At 41.8% G+C, this 27,642-nt stretch overlaps 1 protein-coding gene and 1 non-coding gene across 5 annotated transcripts in view; one reads left to right on the top strand and one right to left on the bottom strand.

Annotated features, from left to right (window-relative positions):
- Positions 1-24,207, top strand: part of OCLN (occludin) — a 64,980-nt gene extending 40,773 nt beyond the window's left edge. For all 4 annotated transcript variants that reach the window (XM_032336042.1, XM_032336041.1, XM_032336040.1 and 1 more), the window contains 5 exons: positions 6,989-7,134; positions 14,752-14,967; positions 18,711-18,882; positions 20,189-20,230; positions 21,706-24,207. In XM_032336042.1, coding sequence (XP_032191933.1) covers positions 6,989-7,134; positions 14,752-14,967; positions 18,711-18,882; positions 20,189-20,230; positions 21,706-21,807 — 678 coding nt within the window. In that variant the 3' untranslated portion in view covers positions 21,808-24,207. The remainder of the gene's footprint in view (positions 1-6,988; positions 7,135-14,751; positions 14,968-18,710; positions 18,883-20,188; positions 20,231-21,705) is intronic.
- Positions 1,734-1,845, bottom strand: LOC116587416. The gene has a single exon (XR_004284430.1). It is a non-coding gene; the product is annotated as a U6 spliceosomal RNA (small nuclear RNA).
- Positions 24,208-27,642: the final 3,435 nt, after the last annotated feature.

The raw sequence follows: 27,642 nt of genomic DNA, 5'->3' as shown, positions 1-27,642 counted from the left end.
ATAAAAATTTGTCCTCGTCTGAGTGGCTCAGTTGGTTAAGCAGCTGCCTTTGGCTCGGGTCGTGATCCCGGCGTCCTGGGATCGAGTCCCGCATCAGGCTCCTTGCTCAGGGGGGAGCCTGCTTCTCCCTCTGCCTCTGCCTGCCATTCTGCCTGTGCTCGCTCTCTCCCCCTCTCTCTCTGATAAATAAATAAAATCTTTAAAAAAAAAAAAAATTTGTCCTCGTTGTAATTACCTCTTGTGAAAATCTTTTGAAATTACTTTATTTGAATGTATTTTATTTTGACATTTCAGAAGCACTTTAGTTCTTTCTTAATGGGAGTAGGACTCTTAGTGGAACTTTCCTATGTATCACCCTAAATTACTTATTTGTATTCTTTAAACGTGGTCTGTGTGAGTACTTGTCCTTTTTGAAGTTAGTCTTGAGTGAGTCTGAGTCACTCTTTAGTTGGTTAGATGTATGTCTTCTCCACAGCCACTGTGTATGTCCGTCCCTCCTCTTTCTTCTCTTGTTAAAAGATTTCATTTACTTATATGTCAGAGAGAGAGCACAAGCAGGAGGAGCAGCAGGCTCCTGTGTAGGGCTCCACGTGGGGCTTGGTTCCAGAATGCTGGGACCATGACCTGAGCCAAAGGCAGATATTTAACCAGCTTGCCACCCAGGCATCTGCTTCCTTCTGCTGTCTTGTTTTTCCCTTTCACAATGTCTGAATGTGGGATGGGGTGCTACTAGGACCAGCACCTCCTCAAACAGAAGCCATTTAAGGGAAGCCAATTGGGCCTGCTGTGTGGATTTCTGCAGCATCCGTCCACCCCCACACCCCCTGCTTTACTTGGGTCTCCTCCCCACTGAAAGGCTCTGGGGTGGGAGTAGGGGATCAGGCCTCCAGGCTGGCCCCAAGGCTCTACCCGGCTTCAGAGCAGTACCCACCGGCTCTCAAACTTTTCTTTCCCCTCAGTACTTATGCTTAAAAGGCCTATGTGTTTTTACTTCATAGTTGCACTCTGCTTTCTACTGACCCTAATCCCTTAGAGCTTTTCTCAGGATAGTTTAGGAAGGTCGTTCACTATTTTTTATTGAGTATTAAGCCTCGTTTTTCTCAGGTTCTAAAGCTTTAAAAATTTACAACAGTTATTAGTATGGTGGGTTTTATTTGCTTATTGTCAAGAATTTGAGCTGCATCATCAAGTTTTGTGGACTGGCTGAGGACCCAATCAGTAATACCAGTGCCGCTCAGAAATCCCTTTGTGGGGCGCATCAGGCGGACCTGCCTTTGGCTCAGGTCATGAGTCCTGGGGTGGAGCCCCATATGGGGCTCCCTGCTCATCAGGAAGCCTGCCTCTCCCTCTCCCACTCGCCCTGCTTGTGTTCCCTCTATTCCTGTGTCTCTCTCTCTGTCAAATAAATAAATGAAATCTTAAAAAAAAAGAAATGCCTCTGCTCAAAAAAAAAAGGAAATGCCTCTGCTCACTCCAGGAAACACAGGCTGAGGACTCCTGTGTAAGTGCCCACTGGGGCTGCTGTTCTTTGAATGCAGCAAGTTTGCGTTGGTACTATGAGAAAAGGAATAATTCAGCTTCTTTCGGGAAAAATGAAGGATAGGAAGAAAAAAAATACCTTACTCCCTGTTTTACAAACATATTTTGCCTTTGCCTAGAGATTGTTAAGCTCCTTTTCAGGACAAAGCCTGCTTCTTATTTATCTTTGAGTCTGGCTGGAGAATTTTTTTTTTTTTAATCTGCAATGCATTATAAATTTGCGTATCATACTTGCACTGGGGCCATGTTAATAATTAATCTTCCCTGCATTGTTCTAACTTTAGCATACCTTCTGCCAAAGCAAAGCACTGCCTTGGGATTTTCTGTGTAAAAATGCATAAAAAAGGTTTAAAAACTGGAGCCCTGTGCTGGAGGGTCCGTGAAGTGAGGGGTCAAGCTGGTCTGGTTCTGCTGACTCAAAGACCTGAAGGTCAGCTCAGAGCAGCTCATTTGATAAGATGTTTGGATATGTACAGCATAGAAGTTCAGCAGTAATAAACAAGATCACCTTTCTGCAGCCAGTTCTGGGCTCCTGATTTGTGCCTGGTACTATGCTGGGCTCTGGAGACCCAGGGAAAGGTAGGAGGCAGCCCAGGGAGGGGTGGCGGATTGTAGCAGAGGCTTTTGAGGGAGCCGTATAGTTCAATCCCACATTAACCTTTATCCTAAGTGTAGGTGCTTGGAAAAGGTGTCTAGTTCTCTGAGTCCTAGCTTCCTCATTTCTGAAAAGGGAATGTTAGTATTTATCTGTACGCTTGTGCCTACTGAATGATCTGTGTTTATTGTTTGGCACATTGTAAGCGGGCAGAAAGTTGTGGTCTTAAGAATAGTCCACTGCCCCCTGAAGTTAGAACAATGACGGGAGCAAGCCATCATTATTCTGGTTGGGAACACGTGTAAGGCCGTGCCTAAGTGCTCTCCTGTGGGAGGCTTGTGTGAACAGGTGCTGAGCGAGACCGAGCGCAGGTGGGTGCCTCATCTCTCAGCAAAGACATGTGTGGAAGGCCTCTGGGGCTTATGGGCATGGCCACTACTTGGCAATGAGCCAAGACTTGAAGCCCAATTAAGGATTATCTGGCAAAGACAGAGGAAGGGCTTATTCTTCCAGGCACTAAGAAGTCTGCAAGTACACCCAGGTGCCTTTTTTTGGTAAGGTTTCGATTTCAGGTTTGCCAGAACAGTAGAGCTTTGCAGCCTCAGCTCAAGTTGTGAAGAGGAAAAACATGGAAAAGTGTTAAATGGGTCTTTAAGTAAAGGAAGTCTTTTGAAATTCTGATGAAGTGTCCATGATAAGAATAGACCTTTGAGGGACGCCTGGGTGGCTCAGTTGGTTAAGCAGCTGCCTTCGGCTCAGGTCATGATCCCAGCGTCCTGGGATCGAGTCCCACATCGGGCTCCTTGCTCAGCAGGGAGCCTGCTTCTCCCTCTGCCTGTGCTTGCTCTCTCTCCCTCTCTCTCTCTGATAAATAAATAAAATCTTTTAAAAAAAAGGAATAGAACTTTGACTTGGGGAGTGTTTGCCTGTGAAGCTTGGCAGTGGTGTCAAGTTCTAGGGAATCCACTGGGAGCTGAGAATGGTTCCCACCTGTCCGTGTCCCCATGCGGTGACATCTAAGCACACTCCCTTGCAAGCCACCCACTGGTTTCCCAGTTGCCGCCAAACGCCCACTTTCCGAAGGAAGTGATCCCATTTCTGGCTTGAGGGACTGCTAATCAAGAATACCTTATGTACTTCAAGTGGTGGGTAAAGAGGTATCGTGGTATGTGTTACTGCAGTGATGGAAAGGAGCAGGTCCCGTTTCAGTGCTATGCTTAATGGGAAACAAGGTGTAAACTGTGTGTGTCGTAGGGAAATACACTGTATTGGTGCTGAACCTAATTGTAAGGACTTAATAGCAAAATAGTCTGCTTTCACATTTAAATACTTGCAGAAGTTCTTTGTTTACATCAGCTGGCTTTAATTTCAAAACCCAGCATCTTCTGAGTTTTTACTATGCTCATCAAGGTACTGTGCTAAATATGGTGTATTCTCATCTCATTGGACTGTAAACAGAACTTTATGACATAGGGCGTTTCCCCATTGACCATGCCACTAATTTTTTTTTTTAGTTGTAGTAAAATTAACATACAATGTTATATCAGTTTCAGGTGTACGACGTAATGATTCCACAACTGTCTATATTCCTCATTGCTCATATGATAAGTATAGTCACCACTTGTCACCAGACAACCTTATTACAGTCTTACTGACTGTATTTTCTATGCTGAACTTTTCATCTTTATGACTTGTTTTGTAACTGGAAGTTTGCAACTCTTTTTTTTTTATTTTTTTTTTAAGAGTTTATTTATTTATTTGATAGAGATCACAAGTAGGCAGAGAGGCAGGCAGAGAGAGGGAGAGGAAAGCAGGCTCCCTGCTGAGCAGAGAGCCTGACATGGGGCTCCATTCCAGGACCCTGAGATCATGACCTGAGCCGAAGGCAGAGGCTTAACCCACTGAGCCACTCAGGCACCCCAAGTTTGCACCTTTTAATCCCCTTTTTTTTAACCTATCCCCCCGACCCACGTCCCCTCCAGCAACCACAGGTTTGTTCCTTGTATTGAAGATCTGGTTTTTTGGGGCGCCTGGGTGGCTCAGAGGGTTAAGCCTCTGCCTTCAGCTCAGGTCATGATCTCAGGGTCATGAGATCGAGCCCCGCATTGGGCTCTCTGCTTAGCAGGGAGCCTGCTTCCCCCTCTCTATTCACCTGCCTCTCTGCTTACTTGTGATTTCTGTCTGTTAAATAAATAAAAATCTTAAAAAAAAAAAATCTGGTTTTTGTCTCCCTTTTTCTGTGTTTATTCATTTGTTTTATTTCTTAAATTCCATATATGAGTGAAATCATGTGGTATTTGTTTTTCTTTATCTGACTTATTTGACTTAGCTTGACTTACATGACTAACATAGCTTCTAGGTCCATTCATGTTGTTGCATATGACCAGATCTCATTCTTTTTTGTGGCTGAGTAACTTTATTCCATATACATCACATCATCTTTGCCCAGTCAGCTGTCATTGGACACTGGTTGTTTCCACATCTTGGCTATTGTAAATAATGCTGCAATAAACACAGGGAGGGATGCATATATCTTTTTGAATTAGTGTTTTTGTTTTCTTTGAGCAAATGGCCAGTAGTGGAATGACTGGATCTTATGGCCTATTTTTAATTTTTTGAGGAGCCTCCATACTGTTTTCCACAGTGGCTGTACCAGTTTGCATTCCGTCCAGTAGTGCCTGAGGGTTCCTTTTTCTCCACATCTTTACCAGTGTCTTGTCTTTTTGTTGTTGTTATCATCATTATTTTGTCTTCTTATTATTTCTTTTTGATTTTGGCCTTTCTGGCGGGTGTAAGGTGATACCTCATAATGGTTTTGATTTGCATTTCCCTGATGATTGGTGATGTTGAGCATCTTCTCATGTGTCTCTTGGCCATTTGTGTGTCGTCTTGGGAGAAATGTGTCAGGTCCTCTGCCCATTTTTAATCAGATTATTTGGTTTTTCTGGATGCTGAGTTCATGTATTTTAGATATTAATCCCTTATTGGATGTATCATTCGCAAATACCTTCTCTCATGCAGTGTGTTGCTTCTTTGTTTTGTTGATCGTTAACTTTGCTGTGCGAAAGTTTTATTTTGGAGTAGTCCCGGTAGTTTATTTTTGCTTTTGTTTGCCTTGTCTCAGGAGACAGACCTAGAAAAATGTTTCTATAGCTGATGCCAAAAAGATTACTGCCAGTGTTTTCTTCTAATTGTTGTATGGTTTCAGGCCTCCCAGTTAGGTCCTTAGGCCATTTTGAGTTTATTTGTGTATTTGGTGTAGGACAGTGATCCAATTCCAGCCTGGGCATACTGTGGTCCAGTTGTGCAGCCCCGTCTGTGGGAGAGACCGTTTTCTCCAGGTTCTGTGTTCTTGCCTCCTTTGTCTAGTTTGACCGTATGAGTGTGGTCTGTTTCTGCGCTCTCCATTCTGTTCCACTGATCTGTGTGTCTAATTTTTGTCCCAGTACCATGCTGTCTTGAGTACTTCAGCTTTTTAGTGTATCTTGCAGTCCAAGGTTGTGATACCTCCAGTTTTGTTGTTCTTTCCCAAGATTGCTTTGGCTTTTTGGAGTCTTTGTGCCTTCATACAAATTTCAGATATTCTAGTTCTGTGAACAGTGCTGTTGGTATTTTGATAGGGACTGCATTACATCTGTAGATTGCTTTGGGTAGTATGGACATACAAACAATAATCGTTCTTACAATCCGAGAGCATGGAGTATCTTTCCATTTGTGTGTGTCATCTTAAATTTTTTTCTATCAGTTTTTTTATGGTTTCATGTGTCTGTTGGCCATCTGTTGGTCTTCTTTGGGAAAATGTCTATCAGGTCCTCTGCCCATTTTTAATCAGATTGTTTGGTTTTTCCTGATAACTGAGGTCATGTATTAAGAACAGAGCCATTGAAAATGTATGTTAAAGGAGAATAGGTGCACCTGGGTGGCTCAGTGGGTTAAGCCTCTACCTTCGACTTACGTCGTGGTCTCAGAGTCCTGAGCTCGAGCCCCACATCGGACTCTCTGCTCAGCAGGGAGCCTGTTTCCTCCTCTCTCTCTGCCTACTTGTGATCTTGTGATCTTTGTCAAATAAATAAAATCTTAAAAAAAAGATAAACAAATCTGTCATTGAAGAACTATAGCAGAAGTCAGTTTGCACTTCTTAATTTCTTCTGTGGCTTCAACATTCCATATTTAGTGTGGATAGGTTAAGAAGAACCAGTGTCTTTTGTCCTAGATTAGTTGTTTTCTAACTGTGGTGCCCAGACAGCAGCATAAGCATTACCTTAGAACTTGTTAGGGATGAAAATTCTTGGGGCGCCTGGGTGGCTCAGTTGGTTAAGCGTCTGCCTTTGGCTCAGGTCATGATCCCAGGGTCCTGGGATTGAGCCCCGTGTTGGCCTCCCTCTCAGTGGGGAGTCGTCTTCTCCTTCTGCCACTACCCCGCTTGTGTTCTTGTGCTCTTTATAAAATAAAATTTAAAAAAAAAAAAAAAAAAGAAAGAAAGGAAAGGAAAACAAATGAAATGAAAATTCTTGCCCTAACCCAGACCCAGCCTAGATAAAATGAGATTAGTCCTTGTATATGGGGTGGAGCAATGGATAATCTTTCTGCCTGGTCACATCAGTATGAGGGTCAGGTATTTGGGATTTTTTCCCTTTCTTTGTAATTCTGGACTTGTTAACAATGGCATCAGTTGTGTATTGGTAGGAATATGGGTTTGATTGTTAACACTAACTAACAATAACAAGGTGGGTTAACAGTATTAATAAGCCCAATAAGTATTAGGTAATTTTATATGTGATATTTTTCTTCATTTCTTTCCCCTTTAAATTACAGGGTCAGTAATAACTGTGTCTCCTGGGGCTTTTTCTTTAGGTTAAAAACGTTTCTGCGGGCACACAGGACATGCCTCCTCCCCCTTCTGACTATGTGGACAGAGTGGACAGTCCCGTGGCCTACTCCTCTAATGGTAAAGTGAATGACAAGAGGCCCTATCCGGAGTCTTCCTACAAGTCAACACCGTAAGTAGCATCTTCCTCCTTCAGATAGAATGAGTCTTAAAAATGAGTAATTGGATATACGTTGATAAATCAGTTCCTATTGTACCATTTAAAATAAATGCTTTAAAATAAATAAATAAATTTAACAGTTTCCCAAAGGCTGGAGGCTGATCTTTTGCAGTGTTGATGGAGGGTTGGCAGATGAGAAGGGTGAGACTGTCAGCTGGTGGGATCTTCTCCCACTTCTAAGCTTCTTTTCTCTTGCTGGTTTAAGGGTGAAAGGATAAATAGGGTTTTTCTGCTCTGAAAAAAGTGGTTCTCTTCCCTGTTGCTGGTTTTGAAGTTGAGGTTCAAGTGGAGGATGGTACTGATAGAAGGCAGAGCTGTGTGCGGTTCTGTCTCTCCTTGCCTGTAACTACTAGGTCTCATGAATGAAAGGGGAAGGTTGCAGGTTGATCCACCCCCCAAGCACGTCCATCTTTATTTAACGAGCAGACTTTGTTTGAATTCAGGAATTCTGAGATCTCACTGGCTGTGCTAGATCCTTCATGTTGCTGGGGGATGTGAAACTGATAAAGCCTGTAGGTGTCCGTTTTACAAGTAGTGTAAATAATCTCACACTGGTAGCTTCTGGCCTAGAGTAGGTGCCATTATGGTTGCTGAAATGGTATCCCTGTTGTGGTTTTAATTTACCCTAAAGCCTAATTCTAATTCAACCTAATGACTAGAGAGGGAAGGGTATTTTGAAATACTGTGTAAACTGGATATAATTTTTGCCTGAGGATGAAAAATTACTCATCTTTTTTTTGAAGATTTTATTATTTTTTTAAGGTTTTATTTATTTATTTGACAGAGAGATCACAAGTAAGCAGAGAGGCAGGCAGAGGGGGAGAGAGATGGGGAAGCAGACTCCCCACTGAGCAGAGAGCCTGACTCAGGGATCTCTGACTCGATCCCAGGACCTTGAGATCATGATCCAAGTGGAAGGCAGAGGCCCAACACACCGAGCCACCCAGGTGCCCCTGAAGATTTTATTTTTAGGTCACCTCTACACCCACGGTGGGGTGAAACTCACAGCCTTGAGATCAAGAGGCACGTATTCCAGCGACTGACTCAGGCAGCCACCCTCTTTTCTATATACAATTCTAGAACTTCAGATTCCTTTGTAGACTAAAAAATAAAGCCTTCCCTGGGCGCTTGCGTGGCTCAGTGGGTTAAATCCTCTGCCTTCGGCTTAGGTCATGATTTTAGGGTTCTGGGATTGAGTCCCGCATCGGGCTCTCTGCTCAGCAGGGAGTCTGCTTCCTCCCCCCTCTCTCTCTCTGCCTGTCTCTCTGCCTACTTGTGATCTGTCTATCAAATAAATAAATAAATAAATAAAAATCTTTAAATTAAAAAAAAAACTTAATAAATAAATAAAATAAATAAACCTTCCCTTTAACTACTTGGATTGTTTTAAGTTAAAGGTGTATCTGCTGGAAAACTTGGTGTTGCTTCAAGGTTGTATCTCCAGCTCCCATGCCTACCCCCATCCCTCCCATCTAGTGGTCCACTTTAGGTAGAAATCCCCCCGAATGCACGGTAGTTTGGGCACCTGCAGTTGAGTTAATTGTGGAGTCAGTTTGAGACAATAGCTTTTTTTATTACCCTGGAATGGAACTTGGAAACAGGAGTTTGCCTTACCCTCGATACATATTTTGTTTGGGTCTTTAGAATTGACTATGCCGGGGCACCTGGGTGGCTCAGTGGGTTAAAGCCTCTGTCTTTGGCTCGGGTCATGATCTTGGGGTCCTGGGATCAAGCCCCACATCGGGCTCTCTGCTCCTCGGAGAGCCTGCTTCCTCCTCTCTCTCTGCCTGCCTCTCTGCCTACTTGTAGTCTCTGTCTGTCAAATAAATTTAAAAAAAAAAAAACAAAAAAAAACAAGAATTGACTATGCCATTGGTTTCAGTTGTGAATGATTTGGAGGAAGAGCATTTTCTTTGTTCTCCTTCTGTTTGGATTTTGAGAAAAAGCCAAAGTGCTTGAGACAGTCAGGGGCAAAGGTGTACAAAGTAGAGACACAATCCTTGTAAAAGTCTAAAACTATGATTTGTATGACTTCCGTGCATACATAATAAATATTTATAATGCATCTTGTGACCAGCTGTGCCTCTAAATTAATTATAAAGCCTGAATGGTTACATAGTATTCCACATACTGTCTCTTTTCATGAAAACCAAGATATTTTCACAAATTCATTTGCAACAATTTAAAAATCTTACTTATTCTTGAATAAGCCAGTACATTTGTAAATATAAAATGGAAAAGGGACATAGGTTTAGCTTTTGTCCCCCACTACCTAGTTCCTGTTCCTAGAGGCAGCTAGTGTTACCACTTTCTTTTTTTTTTAAGTAGGCTCCACACTGGGCTTGAACTCAGGTGCAGAGCTTGAGCTCACAACCCTGAGATCAAAACCTGAGCTGAGATCAAGAGTCAGATGCTTTAACCAACTGAGCCACCCAGGCACCCCACCAATTTTTCTTATATAACTCTTTTTTTTTTTTTTAAGATTTTATTCATTTATTTGACAGACAGAGATCACAGGTAGGCAGAGAGGCAGGCAGAGAGAGAGGAGGAAGCAGTCTCCCCGCCGAGCAGAGAGCCTGATGCGGGGCTTGATCCCAGGACCCTGGGATCACAACCTGATCTGAAGGCAGCGGCCTAACCCACTGAGCCACCCAGGTGCTCCTCTTATGTAACTCTTGATTTCTCTTAATTTCTCTTACAATTCCAGAAATTATTTTTAAAATATGTTGGCCAAAATATACATTAGTTAGACCTTTCTTTAGAAAATACTGGCATATTGGAGGGTACCTGGGTGGCCCAGTTGGTTAAGTATATACCTTTGGCTCAGGTCATGGTCTTGGGGTCCTGGGATCGAGCCCCGTGTTGGGCTCCCTGCTCAGTGGGGGGCCTGCTTCTCCTGCTCCCACTGCCCCCCATTCGTGGTCCCTTGCTCTTCTCCCTCCATCTCAAATAAAAATAAAATCTTTTTAAAAAATACTAACGTATTAACTATATTATTAGCAATATGTCTTGGAGATTGTGCGCATCAGCGTACAAAGTGTTTACTGATCTGCTTTATAGCGGCATAATATTCCACCAGATGGATATACTATACTTTGTTAACCCTATATTGATGCACACTTTTCCCCCAGTGTTTTATTACAGATCGCAGCAGGATATAAACTTGTACATGAATCACTTTTCACATATGCGAATACATCTGGAAGAGAAATAACTAAAAGCAGAAGTGCTGAGCTGGAAGAAATTTCCTATTTCATTTTGATAGGTACACTCGAATTGTAGTCCTCAGGGGGTGTACTTATTTTTATTCCCAGCCTACACCCTAGAACATTTTTGAAGGTCTGGGAAATGCAAATGTGATGCTTAGTTTCAAAATCTAGAAGGGGAGGATGGGGATGGTGCTAAGGAATGTGATGGGACATTATGTCCTGTTTTGAATCCATTAATGTTGGAAGGAACTTGCAGCCTCTGGGGAATAATAGATATGGCCGGGTGTTGCCCATGGCAGATTTCTGCATGCTCTGGAAGATTCAGAGCACATCCACTTGTATGGGGTAGGGGATGCACATTATATCATGGGCTTGTCTGTCCTCAGGCTTTCATAAAGGTGCTTAGTAGCCCATGAGGGCCTCTGCTTGCTCTTGTAGTCCATAGACAAGGAATTAGAGCAGGAACATTGTGTCTGAGGTCCATGGTAAGGATGAGGTACCTCCACACTTAGAATTTTTTCCCCAGGTCATAACACACATTCAGTCAAGAGTACTAATCTTGAACACATACAGTTTGATGATTTTTTTGCATGTGTGAATGCTGAAGTCACCATCACCACACCAACAGAGAAATATACCAAGCACTCCAAAAGGTCCTCATGTGCCCATTCTTCATTGATATCTCCATCCCCCCACCACAATTTTGATGCCTGTAACTACTTCTTAGTTGAGTTTATTATTGAAGTTCTTATAAAGTGGAATCATACGGTAATTACAGTTGTGTCTGGTGCCTTGTGCTCATCATGTCCTGTATCTTGGAATTTCAAGGCAATTAGAATTCACACTGGGTTAGGAGATAGCAGAATTTAACTGAAAATGGTTGCTTCTCTACCTTTTCTAGTTAAATTTAGGAGCTACCCGCCCCCCACCCCCCACTAGGTACCTCTCCTGCTATCCTGTCCAAATCCAGGGTGAATTCATCTTTGTAAGTCAAGGAAGTTGAATGTTGGCATGTCCCAGAGCTTTCAAGGTGGGCTGACACCTGAGAGTGCCAATGAACCCTTGTATGGTGCAATAAAGAAGCCATTAGGATAATCTGTTAGGACTGTATACGAGTTGTAGGAATTCACTGGTTCACATTAGACCAAGGAATGGGCTCCCTTTAGGAAGGGTGTGAGCCAGGAACTCAGAAGGAATATATGAGGACTCCTGTTGCTGTGTGGGCTTTATTGTCGGTACAGCTTCTATTAAAGCAGCATAGTCATCCACTTTTTCCAGGCTATGTTGACCTTCCAGCACAGGATTTAGAAAATAGAATGTTTTTTCCCAAAGCTGACATACAAAACATATGAAAGATTCCTGATTGGCCCTTTTTGAGTCATTGTCATTCCCAAGGCTAGGGAGATGGGGTTCTCTGATTGACAAGGTTTAGATATTCCCTCCAGTAATGGTGGCAGTTCTAAAATACTACATAGAGGCACTTGGGTGGCTCAGTCATTAAGCATCTGACTTTGGCTCAGGTCAAGATCTCAGAGACAGGATCTCAGAGCTTCAGGCTCTCTGCTCTGCAGGCAGCCTGCTTCTTTCTCTGCCTCTGCCTCTCCTCCCTGTCCCCTCTGTCTCTCAAATAAATAAATAAATAAATTCTTTGGAAAAAAGATTAAAATCAAATAAAATACCATGTACATAATGGACAGTATGCTGACTGATGTTGATCATGTTTTGTTTCTCTTCCCTCGTGGGTACTGGGTGTCATCAGAAAAGAGGATTCTTGTGAATGTGTTTTCAGTTCAGGAATTCTCTTGAACACCGGCCATGTAACCAGTATTTGGCTAGGTGCCCCAGGAATTCCAAGTCCTTGTTCTCATGGAGGTGGCGATCTACTAGGGACAGAAGACCACACATAGTAGCTACACTGAGAATCAGGGCAAGGTGGGAGAACCAAAGGCAAGTGAGGGAGGATGTGTAAAGAAAACATATTCACAGAAGAGACAGAATACACAAGGGTGAACTTCTGGTCCTGGAGACTGAGTTTGGAGACCAGGGAAAGCATACAGCTGGTTGCCTCTTCAGGGTCATGCAGATTATGACCTAATGTAATTTGTATCTAAAGGTAGGTTCAGAGATTATTGACAGTACACATTCCCTCTTTTTTTAAAAATAAAGATTTAATTTATTTATTTGAGAGACAGAGATCACAAGTAGGCAGAGAGGCAGGCGGGGGATGTGGGGCTCGATCCCAGGACCCTGAGATCATGACCTGAGCTGAAGGCAGAGACTTAACCCACTGAGCCCCCTGGGCGCCCCCATATTCCCTAGCTCTTGACTGTATATATACTTGTAAGCATTTTGTGTTTAGGTTTTATGCTGTATCAAGTATGTTACCCCTCTGGTGTTGAAAGTATGTAGGAGAGTGGGAGGTGGAAAACTTCCAAAGTAAAGAGCTATTTATTTATTTATTTATTTATTTTTAAAGATTGTATTTATTTATTTATTTGAGAGAGAGAGTGAGTGTGTACAAGCAAGGGGAAGGGGCAGAGGAGCCCAACAAAGTAAAGATTTGTAAGATCAATATCTAATGTAATTATGGGAGGAGGCCTGTTTTAATGTTGTGGGTTTTGTTCTTTTCTACTTTCTTTTGCTGTTTGGCTTCCGCCTCCTCTAGTCACTACTCCCTCAAATACACCTACTGTGTTCCCAGAGCGAGAAGCATAATACTGGCAGTTTTGGCAGAGGGTCTAGGAACTTGTTACTCATTGACTCATGGAGAAAGTCACATTTTCCCTTCTTTAGATGTAGCAATAACAAAGCATACAAAGCCACTGTAACCTGAATACATTCAAAAGTAGGCATAAATCCCACTTAACCACCGCAACTGTGCATACACATCCCAACGCTTTAGGCTTTTACAAGACATTAGTAAGTGTGATAGAAATCTGAAGACTGACAACACTTAGTGGCAAGCAGTTCTGGATCACCTAGAAAATAGATTACACCTCACAGACAAAGCTCAAGATGAGAGCTTCTGTAAATTGAATGCAGTGAGAAAACAAAAATCTTAAGACATTTTATTTATTTATTTATTTAAAATATTTTATTTATTTATTTGACAGAGAGAGATCACAAGCAGGCAGAGAGGCAGGCAGAGAGAGAGGAGGAAGCAGGCTCCCTGCTGAGCAGAGAGCCTGATGTAGGGCTCCATCCCAGGACCCTGAGATCATGACTGGACCCTGAGATCATGACCTGAGCGGAAGGCAGCGGCCCAACCACTGAGCCACCCAGGCGCCCCTCTTAAGACATTTTAAATAGTTGGTTTGAATATCAAGGCTGAGGCTGGAAAGTCTCTGGCGCGTCTTTTGTCTTCCTTTCAGCGCTCTTCTTGCCCTTCTGCAGCTCTGCTGCCAGGAAGAGTTAAGCTCAGCCTCGCTGTCACTCACATGTACTTAACCATTGCCATAGCTCTTGCTACTTATTTCTGTGTTTGGCCTCATTTTCATGCTTGGCACAGAAACATTTGCAATTAAAAATCTAATGCAATATTAAATAATTGCATTAGGAAAATAAGTCTAATAATTGTAATGCTTCCATGCCATTCAGTCTACATGGCTATTAGATGACCTTAGCAGTTTAAATTTTTAGTACTTGAGTTTTTCTAGATTATATCTTGACAAGAAAACTGCTGAAGAGGAGTCTAGAATTAATATTAAAAATGCTTACCTCTGGGGTCCCTGGGTGGCTCATGGGTTAAAGTCTCTGCCTTTGGCTCAGGTCATGATCCCAGGGTCCTGGGATCCAGCCCCTCATCGGGCTCTCTACTCAGGGGGGAGCCTGCTTCCCTCTCTATCTGCCTCTCTGCCTATCTCTCTCTGTCAAATAAATAAACAAAATCTTTAAAAAAATGCTTACCTCTGAGAGTCATCTTCCAAAGGTAGATAGGTACATGCATTTCTCTTCTCTGGAAGAACCTGTGGAAAAGAATCCTGAGTGTTATTTTCTTGACCGCCTTTTGTGGAGTAAGTCCCTGGCACAGGTCCAGGAAACACCTCTCCCACAGCAGCCTGTGCTTCCTAAAGCGCAGTCTTGGGTCCATCTTACTCAGAAGGATTTCCAGAGGGCCTCCCCTTACGTTGGAACCTGAAAGCCTCTGGTGTGTTCCAGAGGGTCTGAGCTGGTGCTAACCTGAACGCAGGAGCCTGGGGATCTCCGTCAAGCAGAGTACGTGAACTACTTGTGCGAACACACGTAGGTGTGGATGTCTCTTAGTGCATACTGTTGTCGCTCTCTGTGGTTACGGTGCTCTTGCTGGCCACGGGGTGTAGTGGACCCCACCATCCCTGAACACTGCTTGCTGTTTCGTTAGGGTGCCGGAAGTGGTGCAGGAGCTGCCGGTGACCTCGCCCGTGGATGACTTCAGGCAGCCTCGCTACAGCAGCAGCAGCAACTATGAGACTCCTTCCAGAAGAGCCCCCACGAAAGGAAGAGCAGGCAGGTCCAAGCGGCCGGAGCAGGACCACTATGAAACAGACTATACGACTGGCGGCGAGTCGTGCGACGAGCTGGAGGAGGACTGGATCAGGTAGTGGATGGCCTCGTGCAGGAACTGCCTATGCCGGTTCTGATGATAGCCTGGGCCAGCCGGCTGGGGGAGTGCTTGCGGGCTCAGCTGGGCTTGGGTGGTACAATTTCATCCTTGAACAGCCAGGACTGGAGGCTCTTTTCCCCCCTAGTACTCTTTGGTAACAAAGGTGGATGGGGAGGGGTCTGTTTGGCTGTGACTGTGTTCTAAAAACATGTTGAGGGATGCCTGGGTGGCTCAGTTGGTTAAGCAGCTGCCTTCGGCTCAGGTCATGATCCCAGCGTCCTGGGATCGAGTCCCACATCGGGCTCCTTGCTCGGCAGGGAGCCTGCTTGTCCCTCTGCCTCTGCCTGCCATTCTGTCTGCCTATGCTCGCTCTCTCTCCCTCTCTCTGACAAATAAATAAAATCTTAAAAAAAAAAAAAAAAAAGATTTTTAAAAATATGTTGAGCATCTTTCACGAGGTGACTGATGAACCCCACCAGTGTTGGGGCACCAGTTATCACCCAAGAAGGGTCTTCCAAACAAAGAAAACAGGAGTATACAGAAACTGCAGTTACTGATCATAAAATTCCCAGACCAATGCTATGGCTTTGTTTTGGCATTCACTTTATTTTTGTTTTTTAAAGGTATATTGAATTTTTTTTTAAAGATTTTATTTATTTATTTGACCGACAGAGATAACAAGCAGGCAGAGAGGCAGGCAGAGAGAGAGGAGAAAGCAGGCTCCCCTTGGAGCAGAAGCCTAATGTGGGGCTCAATCCCAGGACCCTGAGATCATGACCAAAGCTGAAGGCAGAGGGCTTAACCCACTGAGCCACCCAGGTGCCCCTGGCATTCACTTTTAAGTTAAGATTTCATGATGAGACCAGAGATTCTTTTAGAAGTTTAATCCTCTGGGTGGCTCAGTGGGTTGGGCCTCTGCCTTTGGCTCAGGTCATGATCTCAGGGTCCTGGGATCGAGCCCCACATCGGGCTTTCTGCTCAGCCGGGACCCTGCTTTCCCCTCCCTCTCTGCCTGCCTGTCTGCCTACTTGTGATCTCTGTCTGTCCAAAAAAAAAAAAAAAGAAAAGAAAATTTAATCTGGAGGATTTTGGCAAACAGTTACATAAACAGTGGGCAATGCAGTGTTCTGGCGGAGGTGTGGTTAAGTTCCTGTGTGTGCTGGTGGTTGAGTTACAGTGCATCATTACCAGCTCCGCTCGTGGTGGTGTGTGGCCCTTTGATGCTCAGGTATTCTGAAAAGTGGGGTACAAATCAGAAACATCTGCAGTGTGAATCGTGGTGCATCGAAACATTGCTTCTCAGGGTAGAAGGAGGGATGAGTAGTATAGTAGAGTATGAAATCTCACTGGTGATTCTCATTCCTCATTCCCCTTTCTCCACAAGAGTTCTTGGCCAGGGACACCTGAGTAGCTCAATAGGCTAACCTCGGTTTTGGCTCAGGTGGTGAGATCGAGCCACATTTTCAGTGGGAAATTTAATTGAGATTCTTTCCCTCTCCCCCTCCCCTACATGCTTGCTCGCTCTCTGTCTCTCAGATGAATAAATCTTCAAAATAGAAGTTCTTGGCCAAGTTCAGCCATCTAGATATAAAATATATTTTTAACTAGAACCATGGAAGATTTAAATGAAAACTTTTTTTTTTTTTAAAGATTTTATTTATTTATTTGACAGAGATCACAATTAGGCAAAGAAAGAGAGAGGGGGAAGCAGGCTCCCCACAGAGCAAAGCCCCATGCGGGGCTCGATCCCAGGACCCGGGGATCATGACCTGAGCCGAAGGCAGAGGCTTTAACCCACTGAGCCACCCACGCGCCCCTAAATTAAAACTTTTAAGAAGCCTCAATTCTTACTCCTCTTTTGAGTAAATCATTTCATTTCTCATCTTTGTAAAATGAAGATGTTAGGCCAATTTAGATGTAAAAATGGAAATTCCCTGTTGTTGTGAAGTTCCTTAGTCCTGTGAAACAATTCAGAGTATTTCCTCAGTGGATTGTTAGTTAATGAGCATCATAGTGACACATTAAAAAATGGCCATTATATTGAGAATTACAAGTGATGCAGAATTTCAGGGCTTTTTTTCAGTTTTGTGCACTGCTGCATTATTTATATGCTGAGCATGTATTTTTGTACATGTACATTTTAAAGTCTACTTCTGTAATCGAAGGACTCAAAATAAGCTATTCCTGTTTAGGAAAACAAGATCAATTTAAAAAGACAATCTAGGGGCGCTTGGGTGCCTCAGTGGGTTAAAGCCTCTACCTTTGGCTCGGGTCATGATCCCCAGGTCCTGGGATTGAGCCCCACATCAGGCTCTCTGCTCAGCAGGGAGCCTATTTCCCCCTCTCTCTCTCTGCCTGCATCTCTGCCTACTTGTGATCTCTGTCTGTCAAATAAATAAATTTTGAAAATCTTAAAAAAAAAATAAAAATAAAAAGACAATCTAAAAACTGTAGTTGGTAGCAGAAAACAACTACCTGGCTGTCACCTGCTCTGCTCTGTGATGACAAAAACATACTTTATGTTCCAAAATTCCAGTTTTAAGACTTTAAACAGAAATATTCTATGATCGTGTGGTGTCGTATATTTAGAATAAGTGAGTTCCTATGACTTGACTTTTGAAGTTCATAAATGATTTTTTTTTTTTTAAGATTTTATTTATTTGTCAGAGAGAGAGAGGGAGAGAGCGAGCACAGGCAGACAGAATGGCAGGCAGAGGCAGAGGGACAAGCAGGCTCCCTGCTGAGCAAGGAGCCCGATGTGGGACTGGATCCCAGGACGCTGGGATCATGACCTGAGCTGAAGGCAGCTGCTTAACCCACTGAGCCACCCAGGCGTCCCTCATAAATGATTTTTAATTTTCTTTCTTTTTTTTTTTTTTTAAGATTTTTGTTTATTTATTTATTTGATAGACAGAGATCACAAGTGGGCAGAGAGGCAGGCAGAGAGAGAGGAGGAAGCAGATTCCCTGCTGAGCAGAGACCCCGATGCGGGGCTCGATCCCAGAACCCTGGGATCATGACTTGAGCCGAAGGCAGAGGCTTTAACCCACTGAGCCACCCAGACGCCCCTTTAACTTTATTTCTAAAAATTATATAAGCACAGTATTTTATTTTTCAAAAGATGTATTTATTTTAGAGACCATGCACAAACTGGGGGAGAGGGAGAGAAGTAATCTCAAGCAGGCTCCCCACTGAAGTCTAGCCAACACTAGGCTTGATCCCAGGACCTTACTAAGGTCATGACCTGAGCAAAAACCAAGAGTCAGCCACTCAATTCATTGGGACACCCAGGCACTGCACTCCCCACAAGCATAGTATATATATTTTTTCAAGCATAGTATTTTTAAAAGCATAAGCAGTGATAAATAGTATAATCATTCTTTTTTTTTTTTTTTTTTTTTTGAGAGAGGGAGAGAGTGCAAGCAGGCGGAAGGGACAGAGGGAGTGGGCGAGAATCTTAAGCAGCCACCATGCTGAGCATGGAGCCCGAAGAGGATTGGTTTTATGACCTAAGCTGAAATCAAGAGTCTGATCCTCATCTGACTGAGCCACCCAGGTGCCCCTGAAGTATAATCTTCTTAAGAGAACTCATTTGCATCCCACCTTTCTCTTTCTGTAAGCAACAAAACGAAAGCAGGAGATTGTAATTTTCCATATCCCACCAGCTTCATTATCTTTGATGAAGAAATACTGGGGTTTATGTCGGCTAGAGTCATAGTCATTTTTTCAATTTTTAGGGAATATCCACCTATTACTTCAGATCAACAAAGACAACAGTACAAGAGAAATTTCGACACTGGCCTGCAGGAATATAAGAGCTTACAAGCAGAACTCGATGAGGTCAATAAAGAACTCTCTCGTCTGGATAAAGAATTGGATGACTATAGAGAAGAAAGTGAAGAGTACATGGTAAATTCAGACCTGATAATTACATATTATAGATGATGTTATTCTAATCTATGAGGATAGAGTATCCTTTCTGTTAATGCAGACTCAGATTTGGCTAGCAGTTCTCAAATTGATTTCCTTGAAAAACAGCTGAAATCCTGTCTTGGATGAAAGTCTTTCCAAAATGAAAAGTGTACTAACATAGTTACAAAGTACAAAAATTAGGCTATGTACATTTATCCCTTTCTATTAAAAAAAAAAGCTATATTTTTCTATTTATAAACACAGTTCATTCTTTATATAAAATATTAAGCAAACAGAATTGGGTACTGAAAAATAAATTCTGTCAGTTGGTTGTCACCAAAATATTGGTTGTTAATATAGCCCTTTCGTGCACAAGTGCATCTAGACACACACCATCTTTGATATGAAGTTATCTTGTGTTTTACTACATCCTTCTTAATTATTTTTCTCAGCAGTAGCTTATGGTGGTGGTGGTTTTTTTCCCCATGGCTGAGATAATGTTTGTCTGTGAAAGTTACTCTTTCCTTTTTAATCCCCCTTTCTATACTGTACTCTTTACAAGGAAGTCACTGTTCCTACATCACCCTTCAGGAATGGGAAATTATGCTTTAGCTCTTTAAAGACAGTGCACTTACACAAATTATTTGGAATTCTTGTGCATAAGAAATATGTCACTCCCTCACATTTATTTATTTTAATCATTTATATCCGTGTTGACATAAATTTATGTCGGTACTGACATAAATGGATATCTGTTTTATGCTTTGCGTTACAATCCAATACTAGTTTATTGCTCAAAATATTTTATATATGTATAGTATATAATATATGAACTTATATCTATAATATATACATCACAAATATATATATTAGTGTGGGTATGTATCTGTACACTTAACATATATACATAATACATATATATTTAAGTTAGTTACTAGGGAGCTCAGACCAGTTTCATAATGGGCTATAACCAGATGAAAGCTATGCGTTAGTGAAGATCTCTCTGGTGTCAGCGTGGCACATGGACCAACATGGGGACAGATGAGAGGCAGCTAAACAAAATAGTTAACCTGTCTATGAAAATGAAACGTGAGGAATAAGTCATACATTTCTTTTTACTGGCTGCCTTAAGGCCCTCTGGCTGACTGTAATAGTTGTTAGAACTTAAAGACTTCAGTATTTTAATTGCCTGTCATTTTGGCATTGGTATCAGTTTTTAGCTCTAAAATAGAACATCAGGAATGTTATTTTTGAAAGAGAAAATGCCCCGCTAACCATCCTCTATTGTGTTTCTCATTAATAGGCTGCTGCCGATGAGTACAATAGACTGAAGCAAGTTAAGGGAGTAAGTATCCCAGATTGTAAGATCCTTCGAGGAAGAATTTTTCTATTATATGTCTTTTATTTAACCTTTTGAAATGACTATGAACATTTATCACACAAGCATTTTGCTCCATATCCTTGTCAACACTTGGCTTTATCGGTCTGTCTTGGTTTAAAACTTTGTTTTTAATAGGTATTATATTAAATTTTTTTTAAAGTTAAAAGTTACAAAATACCATAATTTTAAATGCAAGAACTTAAAAGAGTATATAGTGGGGGCATCTTTGTTCTTGGGGTTTTGAGTTCAAGCCCCATGTTGGTTGTAGAGATTACTTTAAAAATTTATTTTTAAATTTAAAAAAAGGAAAGGAAAGGGTATATAGTAAAATTCCCTGTCTTACTGCCCATTTACCTATTTATCCTTTCCCAAGTCAACCAATATCACCAGTTTTTGTTTGACTAATTGTTTTTTAAAGATTTTGTTTTTTGGGAAGCTCCTGTGGGCTCAGCTGATTACGTTGTCTGCCCTCAGTTCAGGTCATATTCCCAGGGTCCTGGCATCGAGTCTGGTATTGGGCTGTCTCCTAAGCAGAGAGTCTCCTTCTCCCTCTCCTTCTGCCCCTCCCCCCATTCATGCTCACTTGCATTCTCTTTCTCTGTGTGTCAGGTAAATCTTTTTGGGAGTCCCTGGGTGGCTCAGCCGATAAAGCATCTGCCTTCAGCTCAGGCCATGATCCCAGGGTCCTGGGATGGAGCCCCACATTGGGCTCCCTGCTCAGCAGGAGGCCTGCTTCTCCCTCTCCCTCTGCCTATAGCTCCCCATTTGTGTGCCCACTTTCTTTCTCTCTCTCTGTCAAATAAGTCTTTTAAAAAAAAAGATTTTGTTTTTGGGGTGCCTGGGTGGCTCAGATGGTTAAGCGTCTGCCTTCGGCTTAGGTTATGATCTCTAGGTCCTGGGATCGAGCCCTACATTGGGCTCCCCACTCTGCTGGGAGCCTGTTTCTCCCTCTGCCCCTCCCCCTCCTGGTGTGCGTGCAAGCACACACTTGCTCTCTCTCAAATAAATAAATAAAATCTTTTAAAAAATTGTTTTTAAGTTCTCTCTACACTCAGTGTGGTGCTTGACCCCACAACCCCGAGACCAAGAATCACATGCTCTACCAGTTGAACCAGCCAAGCACCCTTGCTTTAATGATTTTTTTAGATGATGTGTTAGCAAAAAGTCCAGCTAATTTTGGGGGTCACTTTACAAATAACTAGAAATTAGCATATGCTTTGTAAAACTGAGGTTAGAAGGTACAATTGAGCAAAAAGAATCAACCGCCTGTATGATCAGAGAAACTGCCTAAGCCTGTATGTATTACTCCATTCCTCAACCCAACAATTTTGACTAATATTCCATGATTATTTTGCTTCACCTCTGCCTTCCTAGCAGCTAACACAACTTGTTTTTATTCTGTTAAATTTACCTAGTTTATTTATTTTTTTCTTTTTTAGTCTGCAGATTACAAAAATAAGAGGAATTATTGCAAGCAGCTGAAGAGCAAATTGTCACACATCAAGAAAATGGTGGGAGATTATGACAGACAGAAAACATAGAAGACAAATGGCATACACTTGAGAGATTAAGAAGTATTTGACATCTCTGCAATGTTGTCAGAAGGCAAAATGACTTTGGATTCTAACCCAGGAGACCAAGTCTTTGTGATCATTACAAAGTTTTGGTAGCTTTAATATCATCAGTATTAAAGCATTTTATAACTAGCTTTTGATAATCAACTGGGCTGAACACTCCATTTAAGGATTCTAGGCTTTAAACTTTGGCTGCTGTATTAAGGACTGACTGACTACAGGTTGAGGATTTTAAACCTTGAAGCACGGTGACCTGTGCTGTGAACTTGCACAGTCTTCTGTTAATACGTAAGTGCGCTCATTAGTTCCCATAGGCTATCTCGTCCATTCTTCCCAGAGTTCTGCCTTCAGAACTGTTATTTATAACCATTCCTTCTCAGGTAAGGAAATTCTGTCCCTGCAGTGAAGTGTCTGAAGTGAAAGTGCTTGTTTCCTGGCTTGCAGTGTTGGTTAAGTCTGTTTTATGACTTGAGTCCATGAATAAAGTCCCTGGCCTTTCGTATGTTAGCTGTGTTAGCTAACTACAACCTTCCTGTTGATTTCTTTCTGCGTCTCAATGGTGTTAAAAAGAGCTTTTATTATTTTATGTTATCCAGATAATAAAGATCATATAAAAATAACAAATTATGGGAACTTAAAGATTGTATATAGATTCACTTTTTAAGAATCAAAATTTAAAGCTCCTGGTTAGAATTCTGTTGTGTAACCTAAAATACTTTGTAATCTTTTATGGTTTACATGCATTGTTTGTTTTTTTTAAACCAACTAGGCTTTTCCATTATATCAGAGTATCTGATGACGTTGCTGATTCAGTTGTGACTTGAATTGAACAATGTTCAGGTTCTGTACATACTTTCTAAGGTATTAAACCTGGTGTTGTCTCTCTTTCATACACTTGTTTTACATCATTAGTGCTGTTAAGTTTTTGGAAAATCATACTCAGTTTTATCTGTTCATGTTTTAAACTATTTTGGGTGCTGTGCTGGTTGCTCACTTTCCCAGTCTTGGCTATCAGAAGGATGATTTTTCTGGAAATAGAATGCAATCCCACAAAACATGAAATTACTTCAGGTGGTACCCTTGGTTCACCACTTGTTTTTTAAATTTAAATTTTTATTAGTGAAGTGAAATTAACTGATAGTAGTGGGCATATAGTGAGCCCAGTTGGTTGTGATTATCCCCTCAGTTTAGAACTGTTTTTGTGAAAATTTTTGAAGAATAAACTTTAAATAATCATTAGTATACAATTCAGACATTTAAGTATGTAATTCTTTATATACAAGTCTGAATCATTTTCCAAAGATATATCTTAAAATAATTTTTCTATTATAACATTGATTCATTTCTTCAAATTGAAGAAATTCTTAATTTTCCATGTGCCTTACATACTTACTACAAAAGGTAATAGTTTATAGTTTTCATACCTTTTGGTTTTACACCAGACAGTAAAGACTCTCTTGAGCAACTTAACTCAGTTTTATGTATGCTAAAATTGAAATTTCTTTGTTCTTGGAAGTCAGTGTACTTAGATTATGAAGATGGGAAGGTTGCTGGGGTTCTGACAAAACAAAAGTGTACAGCTGAATGAACAGAATCAAATAGCATGAATTTCCATTGTAAAATTGTGTCAGAAAATTGGACTTAGAAATAAAATAACAAAACCATTTCTCAAATGTGGTACTTAAATACCTCTTGGGATTAAGCAGCTGGATGTAAGGCCAAATTCTAGTTTGGAAAATTAAAGGTTTAGATTAGACGTCAGAGGTCTCATACAGCTCTGACCTGAGATGCTTACTTCTGCAGTCTGCCTTCTAATATAAACAGTTGTTCCAGAAGTTCTGTTGGGAAAGCCTGTGATCCTGCTGATAGCTGCACACAGGGATTCCTTTATGTAGGTGATTTTGTATTAAAAGTAGATAAGATAAATATTTTAATTTCTCTGTATTTTGAAAAATTTAAAGAAATATAGAAAACTATAAACATATGTATATCCATCTTCCAGAAAGAACAGGTGTTAGTTTTTTCATATATGCCGTGTAGTTTTGGAAATAAATTGAAGGCTACTAGTATTTATAGTAAAAGTTAAACTGTATACACGCACATATATAAAATTATCATTTAATCCTTATAACATTCCATTGACATGTAATCATTTCTCATCTTCATTTAACATGTAAGAAAACTGATGATGTGGTAGGTTGACTGGTCCCCCATCACACAGTGGCAAGTGATTAAATAGGATTGGAATCTTGGTCTGTTGGAGTATTAGGTTCTGTACTCTTGTTCTGGGTTGACTGTCACTAAATTCATGGGTTGGGTAAAATGGGATTGCTCTGTCTGGTGTTAATAAAATATATTTTAAGAGTATTTTAAGTACTTTTAATTGATATAAAATGTTTCATATGAAATACTGAAAGTATCTATAATGACCAGAATGGGTGTGTGTGTGTGTGTGTGTGTCTCCGCTCGTTATGTATGAGCAGAAGAAGGAGGAGTTCTCCAGTCGTGGCTCTGGGGACCTTCTTGAGTTGAGGTTGTTTAAGACTTCCTCACCCAGAGCTGTCTTCCCTGCTTCATCACTGTGATGGGAAATACCTCGTCTGCACATTTCTGAAGGCTCAGCTGGAGGAATCAGGATTCAGACCCAGTCTCCTGGCAGCTTGTGGTTCTCCACTAACTGTGTAACTTCTCTTCTGTGAAAGGACGAATGACTTAGGTGGAGGGCTGTGTCATCCTTCCTCCTGTGTTTCATATTGTTCACATGTCTTAATGGGAACAGTTTTCATAAAGAAAAATGCCCAAGTAATTTGGGCAGTTTTTAGAAAGCACTGTTAAGTTAAAATAATACCACTTTGCAGTTAGAGAAAAGCATGGAAACATAACTGGGATTTTATGGGGGGGGGTACTGCAACCCAGTATAGGCATCTCCCCAAGATTTCTAGTGGCTGCCACAGGACCCGCTCGCTCCTCCCTGCTTGTGTTGTCCTATTCTTCCTTTGCCCTGCAGCAGTTACTTGCTGTGTGACCTTGGACAAATTACCTAGCTTTCCTGTCCCTCAGTTTGCTTATTTGTGTGAGAACTATGTGTACCTATTCCCATAGTTGTTATGAAGGTAATGTAGGACTTAGAACAACAGTCCTTATCACAACATAATAAATACGCCAGTTACACCTAGTTTCCAAAGCTGCAAGGTGAGACTCGAAACAAGCTTTTAAGAAGCAAATCGTGTGTAAGAGTGTATAATCATCCCAATCCTTATTGGTCTGTGCTGGGTGCAGCCTTAGGGTATCAATTCTTTTGACTTTTAGGTAGATAACGGCATTAGGCTTGGCACTGTGACTTCAGGGATGATAACAAATCCTTTACGTGTCAAAATAAGGATTATTCTATACTGTTAAAAGCAGTTGGGGTGCCTGGGTGGCTCAGTGGGTTATAGCCTCTGCCTTCGGTTCGGGTCATGATCCTGGGGTTCTGGGATCGAGCCCTGCATCGGGCTCTCTGCTCGGCAGGGAACCTGCCTCTCCTCTCTGCCTGCCTCTCTGCCTACTTGTGATTTCTGTCTATCAAATGAATAAATGAAATCTTAAAAAAAATAAAAAGTTGTGAAGGTTTTTAATGAGTCTCTGCAGTGTGTGAGGTTTCATCTAAAGGTATTGGAATAGGCAAGTCTACCTCTCCCAGTCTGAATTTTGGCACAATAACACTGGCTGAGCTCTTCATAAATTTATTAAGCCTGGTGGCTGTGTCTAGCTACCCATGGGCAAAGAACAGACTGTTCCATTCTTCATAGCTATCCTTTAGTTTTACTAGTTGAAACATTAGGCTAGATTAGATCCATTTCTTCTCCCAATTTGTACACAATTAGAATATTGTGTCAGCCCTAGTTATGTCAGGGGATTACCATGGATTTATACACGCTTTGTTTTGTCTTGGTACAACTTCTAGTTAAGATCCTTGACTAAAATATATACAGAGGAGAGTAAACTTCACAGTTGTGAATTTGAATGATCCAGCCTCCTCTCCACAAATGCACTTTGCTGGGGACTCATTTTTTTTTTTTTCCATTTTAAAAGAAAAGCCATCCCTAGGGTTGCTGGCTAGCTCAGTTGGTAGAACATGGGACTCTTGATAGAGTCATGAGTTCAAGCCCCACATTGGGTATAAACCCTACATTTAAAAAAAAAAAAATTAGAATTTTTTAAAAAAGATTTTATTTATTTATTTATTTGACAGAAATCACAAGTAGATGGAGAGGCAGGCAGAGAGAGGGAAACAGGCTCCCTGCTGAGCAGAGAGCCCGATGCAGGACTCGATCCTAGGACCCTGAGATCATGACCTGAGCCGAAGGCAGCGGCTTAACCCACTGAGCCACCCAGGCGCCCTAGAATTTTTTAATTAAAAAAAAAAAACCAAGGCTTTCCCAGACTGATGGATTGTGAACATATACGACACAACTGTGGCCAGTTGTTCCATAGGAATGCATCCTGTCTTATAACACGATGGCCAACCAGAATGGAGGAACAGAAAAAGGAAGAAGTGGAGTTTGTGAAAGGAAGGGAGGACAGAGGAAAGTAGGAAGGGCAAGGAAAAAGTCTGAGTCCTGTGAAGAGTTAAAGATGTGGGGGAGGCAAAAATGAAAGGTGACTGGCCCTGGGAAAGATTTCAGCAATGCCAAATTCTCCTCCTTTCCTTTTTAAAGACAACACTGAAAATAACAAGGCCTTTGTCTTCTGGGGGGGGAAATAAAAGTAGTTGGTAAGGGAGCTGCCATTATGTGATGCGTAAGCCCTGTAGGGTAGCTGAAGTTATCGCCACTCCAAACATCAAATGTAGTTTGTGACTTGCTTGTTGGCTACCCACCCAGTGTGGCAGAGCCTGGTTTTAAATCCAGGTCTTTTCAGTATCCTGCTGCATGGCTGGTGTTTATATTTTTGAGCGGACAGAAGCTAAGAGGAGATGTTGGTACCAACAAAGCGATATAGGCAGCAGAGTCGGGGAAGTGTATGCTGATGGGGAAGTAAGCTCCAGTTCCTGCAGTTCCTTCCCACTGTTCCTCTCCTGGGCGTAAGCTTTTACTGACGCCTCTGCATGGGCCTTGCCTAGCCATCTCTTTGTGGGAAAGGCTAGTGTCCTCTTAAAAAACAAAAAAAAAGCCCGCCTCTCAGTAGGTTAATAAACGCATTATTTGTCTTACTGAGGACTGTAGCCCAGGAAACTTTCGCATTGCTCAGAACCGCTCTGAAACTTTCACCTTCACAGGGGGTTATATACAGCAAAGCGGGAAGGGGTAGATGTGCTTGCAAGCAGTTATCTAATGTATAATTATGTGTCAGGACACAAAATCAGTTGTAAAAATTCAGTTCTAAAATTTAGTTCCACATAAACACATGAAAAATCCTTCGGCCTCTGCTTCTCTGGTTTTCCACTTCTTGTTTTTGGTTTCTGCTTGAGATCACCGCAGTCACAGAAGGCTGACATCTTTCTCCCTTTTTAAGGCCCTACAGTGTTCATGCACACTACGAACTGTATGTATTAGCAGGCATCACAGGCATCTCAAACTTGTCCAAAACTGAACTGATCAACACACACACACACACACACACACACACACACCCATCCTTTAAGAAATAGCAACTCTAACCGGGCAGTTGCTCAACTGAAAACTTTTGGGTCACTGGCTCTTTTTTAATCCACAGTTGGTCTATGGACAAGATTAGAATCCAACCCTTCTCCCTAGCTGCACTGCCATACCGCCCTCCTCCAAACTACTATCATCTGTCCCAAGTGTTTCAAAATGTCGA

Source organism: Mustela erminea, chromosome 3 (genome assembly GCF_009829155.1).
Source record: "Mustela erminea isolate mMusErm1 chromosome 3, mMusErm1.Pri, whole genome shotgun sequence".
Classification (NCBI taxonomy): domain Eukaryota; kingdom Metazoa; phylum Chordata; class Mammalia; order Carnivora; family Mustelidae; genus Mustela; species Mustela erminea.
Note: the sequence above shows the minus strand (reverse complement) of the source record. Positions and strands in the feature narration are given on the sequence as shown.